The sequence below is a fragment of the Medicago truncatula genome, chromosome 4 (genome assembly GCF_003473485.1).
Source record: "Medicago truncatula cultivar Jemalong A17 chromosome 4, MtrunA17r5.0-ANR, whole genome shotgun sequence".
Lineage (NCBI taxonomy): Eukaryota > Viridiplantae > Streptophyta > Magnoliopsida > Fabales > Fabaceae > Medicago > Medicago truncatula.
Window position 1 is genome coordinate 41,652,051 of NC_053045.1, and position 8,085 is coordinate 41,660,135.

At 31.0% G+C, this 8,085-nt stretch overlaps 1 protein-coding gene across 1 annotated transcript; it reads left to right on the forward strand.

The window, feature by feature from the left end:
• Window positions 1-5,112: 5,112 nt before the first annotated feature.
• On the forward strand, window positions 5,113-8,085 carry LOC11444685 (abscisic acid 8'-hydroxylase 4). The gene is made up of 9 exons (XM_003607927.3): window positions 5,113-5,392; window positions 5,478-5,802; window positions 6,125-6,274; window positions 6,423-6,671; window positions 6,772-6,861; window positions 7,008-7,086; window positions 7,206-7,312; window positions 7,416-7,534; window positions 7,647-8,085. The coding sequence occupies exons 1-9, from the start codon at window positions 5,190-5,192 to the stop codon at window positions 7,738-7,740; spliced, it is 1,416 nt and encodes a 471-aa protein (XP_003607975.2). The 5' UTR covers window positions 5,113-5,189; the 3' UTR covers window positions 7,741-8,085.

The window sequence follows — 8,085 nt, forward strand, 5'->3', positions numbered from 1 at the left end:
AAAGTTTCATTCATGTTTTCTTTTTAAAATATCAAACTAACCTATCGAAATTCAGAGTTTCGTTCATGTTAAACAAGAAAGTTGGTCACCGCAAACACTTCGACACTCAACTTTGTAAGAGAACAAACGGTAAAAGAAAGATCGTGTAATATGTGTTGCTGTGGAAGCATGTATTTATACAGCGTTGGGGATGGGTCGTTGCAGAGTAAATATATTTCCCTCCTATGTCTTTAACTTTTAGCTACACCAAGTAGTAAGTTAGTGACAATGAACATAACAGAAAGATAACCAACAAACGAGTTGGCTTGAGGTGCACGCTACAGTGAGGGGAAAGGGAGAGGCATGGCCTGAATATCAAACTATAACAAAAAATTATAGATCAAATGCATCTAAAGATTCTTTACGTTTTTCGTTTTTCCTAAAGTGGTCCTTTAAATTTCAAAAGTTCCAAATAAGTCCTTTTAATTTTTGAATCGTTTCAAACAAGTCCTGTTGTAGATAGCATAGTTGGTAATTGCTTCCTTGAACTCATCTTTGGTACCAAATCTGATTCCTAACACCCACTTAAAATTATTCATCTTTTTAGACATGGCAAATGATAGATAATGCTCTTTGTTGCTATCATCTGAATCATCACCATCATCCTCTGAAAGGACTAGTTTGAAACGATTCAAAAACTAAAAGGACTTTTCTTGGGACTTTTGAAACTTAAAGAACTTGCTTGGGACTTTTGAAACTTAAAGGACCACTTTGAAAAAAACGAAAAACTTAAAGGACATTTAGATGCATTTGACCAAAATTATATTATGAAGTAGCAAAAATGATAGAAATAGTATAAACATGATAAAAACAAAATTTAAATTTTCTTCTACGAGTTTATTTATTGGCATGAGTATTTGCGAAACTGTTTAAGTGCGTATTCATACATTAAAAAAAAAATTGTTATCTAGAATTAGTAGACATAAGGGTCAAATGAATTTCTCTCAGTTGATTGAAAGTTAGGCGAATGCAAATACACTCGAATACGAGTTGGTTAAATATTTCACAGGTCTATCGAGGTTTATGAAGACCGTGAACCTATTAGAATCAATAAAAACTTAGTACACCCTCCGGTCATAATTATAAGCAAAATTTTGCATTTTAGATTCGTTCAATTAATGATGTATATGGTCTTTATTATAGACCACATACATAATTTAATGAATGAACCTAAAATTATTTTTTTTGCTTATAATAGTGACTGGAGGGTGTATAACTTAACAATTTGACAAATTTGCATGTGTTTCATGTTTATAGCACCAATAACTAAAGAAATCTAAGAGCATGGAAACTAATTTAGAGGGAGCACATGCGTGGATAAGAAGAAATGGACAATGTATGAAAATAGAGAATCAAGTCAAGCGTGGGGTGTCACGTATTCCCATCAAAGGGAGGATTCACGTGTTACTCGCGTAAATAGTCGAGCAAGACTAAATTTTTGTAAATATATCAACACATGATCAATCAAACAAACTATTTTACGCATTTTCTATCCTTTATCTTTTATTTTATTCATTTCTTAGTTCATTGGCTCAAATTTTATTCATTTCTTAGTTCATTAGTTCAAACATTCAAAAACAACATATTTAACAACCTTTAGAGTAGTTTAAGAGCTCATAGCGAGGAACATTGTTCCTTCCACTTAATTGCATGAAGAAAAAGAAATCAATTTTGGAAGTTATTAGTTGAAGAAAAAGAAATCAATTTCAAGTTCAACAATATAGACAGTAATTAAACATTATATAATCTCTCCATAATTTCTTTTCAACTTATTTTTACAGTTTTTTTTTATGATAACTTATGAAAACAAATAACAGATTATATTAAAATAGTTTAACATTGTTTATTTATTATAAAAATAACTTATATATAAACACTAACTATATGATAAACGTTTATGCAATGATCGATCGTTCAATTAAATTGTTTATCCTCCAAACCTCTTTTCGAACCTCTTCTTTTTTTGTTTAAACTAAACCGAAGTAGTGTCAATTTTTATGATTGGCTATTGCGGAGAAAAACTAGTAAGACTTTTCAAGAATAGTGACATGATTAATGTTGATGTTGGCAACGATATCATTTTCTATTAATACACATACCTACTCATCACATGCATGGAGCAATAGATTAATGGAACATTTCATCTAAATTCGTAGAATTTATTTTTGAAAAGGGTTAGGGGGGTGGGGGCAGATCAACAGACAACCCTACTATAGCATCAACCGTAACAATCAATTTATATATAAGCTAGCTTTCATCATTTAGTTGTCCTTTTCTGGAAATAGTTTATAGTAACACCATTGTGGGGATAATTTCTCATATAATCCACCTTAACACGTGATTCAAAACAGGGTACACAAAAATTAGTGGTGGAGAAAATTGTGAACCACACTGAATCCTAAAACACAAGGAGTAGAAGCTAAAGCCGGTGAGAAATGATAGATTTTTTCACTTTTTTTTTTAAAATTTCATTTTTCACTTGATTAAGATATAGAAACTATAATGATTAATGGGATATTTCTTGATTATACGAAGGGATACAACAAGGCATATATAGTCAAAATGAACAAATAACTAGTGTAAAAAAATATTGTAACTAACTATTAGATATAATATTCCTATGCAAGTTGGAATGTGTCTACTACACTTTTAGCTTGGAAATATAAAGAAAAATTAAAAAATTATCAACGAAAAAGAATATGAAATGCTGCAAACACATTGGCTATTTTTAGCTATCTATTTTTTCATGGATAGAATCTAAAATGTCAATTAGGCTAAGAAAAATTATTGTTTGCTTGATTATCCATTGTCTTTATGGTTAGCCAATAACAATATTATGCAAAACTCCTTCGATGTTTTGATTCCTCAGATCTTTAGAGTATCTTTTTTTTTTTTTTAATGATATTTTTTGGTCTTGCATGTCTAGGAGTATTCATGTAGTTTCTTAATTTCTCTCTCTTGAGCTTTGCCATCTTTTGTACCAAAAATAATGAATAAAAAATGTCGATTAGACTAAAAACTGAATTTTGATTGCTTAATTATCAGAGATTTTATTGATATAAGATAAAATGCCAATGATGCTAACAAAAAAAAAATTGATTACTAAAATATCTATTATCTTTGTGGATAGAAGCTAAAATGACACTTAGACTTCAAAGAATGAATTAAGATCACAAAATTGTTTCCAAAATTAAATGCATGTGAAACTTTAACAAACGATCGAGATTAAAGAACTTATGACCCAAAGAATATTTGAATGAGATGATAAAGATTTTTTTATATATAGTTTAAATAGAGGTCATGGATTCGAATTAAGCTCAAAGAATGCAATGACGTTTAATCTTGAAGGAAAAATTTATTTATTTATTAATTTTTTTAAAACTCGATATCCGATCCAAGAATTGACTAATCCGAGAGGACCAATCTCACCGCCCACTTGCGGGGGCCCCATTTAAAGCCAGAGCAAGCTCTGTATGGACTTAGCCCACCGAAATTGGCACCAGAGGGAATTGAACCTGAGACCTCTGGAGGAGCAAACTCCAAGATCCCAAGCCAACCACTAGGCCAACCCTAAATGGGTTAGGAAAAATTTATTATCCGTTGTAGTTATATGTACCCAACTCAAGAGATCAGTTTCTACCTGATTCACGCGCAAAAAGAGCATATCATTGGTGCTCTTCCGCTTCAAATACACCAGCAACACACCTAACGAAATGGTGATCATCATTACCACCGAAAACAGTTGTGACTTGCAAAAAACCAACATCACCTTGCCCTCTTTGTAGATGTTGATATGAGTAACTTGAGTAGTTGTTTCTTTGAGTGAAGAAGTCGAATTGGGTTGATGATGAAGTTTTAAGTTGTTTTTATCCCTTGTACAATCTTCCACTTTAATACATTCTCTTCTACCCTTTCCATTATTTCATACCATGATGAAAAACTAGTGGCACGAGATAATATTCATTCAGCAAAAGTGAATTTTGCTATGTCTTGGACCCAATGAATAAAAAAGTTGAGAAATCGGAAAAGGAAAAGTAGTTCCAACTTCTTGATAGAAAACTAGAATCCAATTGGAAACGAAAAATATATAAAAGACCGATAAACTAACCCTTAATAAAAATTGAGACAGAAAATATTACAATTATTGATAGACTTCATAAATAAAAAATTAGAAAAATATATGATTAATGAGAGAATTGTTGATTACATGAAATACAACAAGACTTATATAGCCAAAAAGAACAACTAACTGGTATAACTAATTAGTGTAACTAACTACAATATTTTGGGTTTGAATTCAACATTGAGAATGCAACAATGTAAAATCATAATAAGAGTAAGAATTTTGTCACTCATTACGATCCTATCTGACTCGAAAGATTTAAGCACAATAAATACTCATTCGCAACAGTCATTCTAACACTACCTTTCAAACAAGCAATGTTTGTATTGTCATAATCACAAACTTAAATGGTTCAAGCGGACTCACAAATAGGAAAAAGATAGAAATGGAAAGATTTTTTTTTTATATTGTTATTATTAATATTGAAAATATTGATTAATGTATATTTATGTGTTTGTACTTAAATGAGTTGGATTTTCAATTTTATTATAAGAATTATCAATTTCAAACATTCATTCTCTGATCAGATAAAATTTATGTGAATGTCCCCATGAACTTAACTCAATCGATAGAAATATTGTATAATATTGTAGGGGTTGAGGTTTGAGACTCAAACAATGTACTTATTCACCTTTAAAAGATAGATTTTTACACACTAAACTCGTGTGTATTTTATTCAATAAACTATATGAAAAAGAGTGTTAGAAATAAACCGATAGATAGAGTTCTTTTTTTTTTTACTAATATTTATCTTTTAAATATAAAATTTATTTTTTAATTCTTTTTTTTTTTACCTCCTTAACTTGTATCTAGGGTTTGTAATTTTTTTTTGGTCTAGGGCACAAATTAACATAATTCTTTTTTTTTTTTCATTATAAATGATAGCACTACTCTCTTACCTCTATATAAACCAAACTAAACACGAACGGATCATCTATATATACATTTCCTTGAATCATATTTCATCCACACATAGATTTCGCAGTTTCCTTCTACGCCTGCAACTACCCAAAGTTGCTACGCGTGCATGTATATGGACATTATCTTTATCCTCTTCCTCATCTTTCTCTCATCTTTCCTCTCATATCCATTCATCAAGAAATACAATAAACACGAAACCATAGCCAAACCTAAACTTCCCCCAGGTTCATTGGGTTGGCCTTATATAGGAGAAACTTTTCAACTCTACTCTCAACACCCTAACATCTTCTTTGCTTCTAAGCAAAAAAGGTTCTTTATCTTTTCCTTAATTATATATATAAATTTGGTAAGCTTTATTATGTTTTTTGGATGTACTAACTTAATTATAAATCAGATATGGAGAAATATTTAAGACACACATATTAGGATGTCCATGTGTGATGTTAACAAGTCCTGAGGCTGCAAGATTTGTGTTGGTGACTCATTCTCATTTGTTTAAGCCTACATACCCCAAAAGCAAAGAGAAACTTATTGGTTCTTCTGCATTATTCTTTCACCAAGGAGATTACCACACTCGCATCAGAAAACTCGTTCAAAACTCTCTTGCTCCTGAATCAATCAAGAAATTGATCCCTGATATTGAAAATGAAGTCATTTCCTCATTAGAATCCTGGGTTTCTATTGGACAAGTCATCAACGCTTTCCATGAAATGAAAAAGGTTTGTTTTGAAATTAAATTAATATAATAAAAGAATTATCTTGACAAATTTAAATCAACAAAAGTTGATGTATTTTGACAAAATTTTAGACCAAATACATAAACTTTTGTTGATTTGATTTTTATATATATATATATATATATATAGGATCGGAGGTAGTACGATGGCTATATTTTCAAGAAGCAAAGATGAAATATATTGTCTTATTGGATACTGTTTGAATAGCGTTGAATTTTGTTTTCATTTGTCGGTCCTAATCATGAATTTATTGTCATGGGTCCTTCTCCTTCATTATTGTTTGGTTTGGTTTGATTATTGGCAGTTCTCTTTCAATGTCGGGATCCTCTCTGTCTTTGGTAACTTGGAAGGCAATTATAGAGAACAGCTTAAGGAGAATTACTGCATAGTAGAGAAAGGTTACAATTCTTTCCCAAATAAGATACCCGGAACATCATACTCCAAAGCTCTTTTGGTAAGCTCCACTGCACTGCAACTTTTGGTTTATATATGATTTTAGTAGTTCTAAATTTCGATCACTAACTGCAATTGCGGTCGCAGTATAAAAGTTTTAGAATAATATAACTTGACTAAAAATTGGTTAAATTGTCTAATTAAATTAGGCGAGGCGGCGAATTCAAGAGATTATAAGTGAGATAATTTGCAAGAGAAAGGAGCAAAGATTGAATGAGAAGGATCTATTAGGCCATTTGTTAAACTACAAGGATGAAAAAGGGAAAATGTTAAGTGATGAGGAAGTTGCTGATAATGTGATTGGAGTACTATTTGCAGCTCAAGATACTACAGCAAGTGTTCTTACTTGGATTCTCAAGTATCTTCATGATCACCAGAAACTTCTTGAAGCCATAAAAGTAAGTGTTTTTGTCTCCATCATGGATTTCCTATTGCTTATTGGCCCTCAGTGTGGAAATTGAAAATGAGTCAAATCATAATAAACTGTATATATTACAGGCTGAGCAGATGGCAGTATGTGATACCAATGATGGAGGGAAGATTCCATTGACATGGGGTCAGATAAAAAATATGCCACTAACTCACAAGGTATGGTATATAATATATATATACTATATACTTTGCATGCATGGTAAATGCTATGCAAAAAAAAATAAAAAATAAAATACTTCTTTTAATTTGAATGCAGCTTCATGAGTACATTAAGTAGCTAGTAAATAACTTGTATTGTGTAGGTAATATTGGAAAGCCTAAGGATGTCAAGCATCATATCATTTACTTTTAGGGAAGCTGTGGTTGATGTAGTATACAAGGGTAAGAATTTTAGACGGACTAATCTTTTGTACATTTATAAGAAATTTCATTTTCAAAAGCTATTACTATTTTCTTCATGATTAATTTCTAAAAAGTTCTTTGATGCAACAACTATTAAGGATATTTAATACCAAAGGGTTGGAAAGTAATGCCACTGTTCAGAAACATCCATCATAATCCAGAATTCTACCCTGCTCCTCATAATTTTGACCCATCAAGATTTGAGGTATACTATTGCTATGCTTGACATTAATTAACAACTTTGTCAACATATGTATATAAAAAAAAACTTTATTTATGTTTATGAATATATGGATTGATGGTTGCAGTTTGCTCCAAAGCCCAATACTTTTATGCCATTTGGCAATGGAGTGCACTCATGTCCAGGAAATGAGCTAGCCAAATTGAACATGTTGATTTTAATCCATCATCTAGTAACCAAATTTAGGTAAATTTTAATTTTGTCAATTTTTGTCAATTTTTTTTCTTCCATATTTTATTTATAATGAAATATCAAGATCAGAGTGCTCATTTGGTTGTGTTCAATATTTGTTTGGCAGGTGGGAGGTAGTGGGATATCAAAGTGGAATCCAATATAGCCCATTCCCAATCCCTCAGCAAGGTCTACCCACAAGATTTTGGAGAATCAAATAGAGTCAAAGAAGACTATTATATGATGATAAAATCTATATAACTTTTTTTAGTTATTCCTTGCCACCCCAACATTGATCTCAATTGATTCTCTCTTTTAGGGAGAGTATAGTCTCTAGTTAGTCTCCGAGTACCATCATACCTATGCTTAGAACAAAAGAAAAAACATCATACTTGTAAAGGGTGGCATAGCAAAATTAGGTACCATATCAATTAATCCGAGTATGTAAGTGGTAGTAATAAAACTAAATGTGTTATCAACTTATATTTTTGTTTTGGAGCTCTATTGAATGCTTCAAAAATCTTCTGTAATTTTATTTTCATAATAAAAAACTTTTGTAATTTGAA

Bases quoted from the DNA above. Each gene is read 5' to 3' on its own strand.
- LOC11444685 (XM_003607927.3), top strand. From the start codon at position 5,190: ATGTATATGGACATTATCTTTATCCTCTTCCTCATCTTTCTCTCATCT. The intron at 5,393-5,477 runs GTTCTTTATCTT...ATTATAAATCAG, and splicing joins TTTGCTTCTAAGCAAAAAAG to ATATGGAGAAATATTTAAGA. The intron at 7,535-7,646 runs GTAAATTTTAAT...TTTGTTTGGCAG, and splicing joins CATCTAGTAACCAAATTTAG to GTGGGAGGTAGTGGGATATC.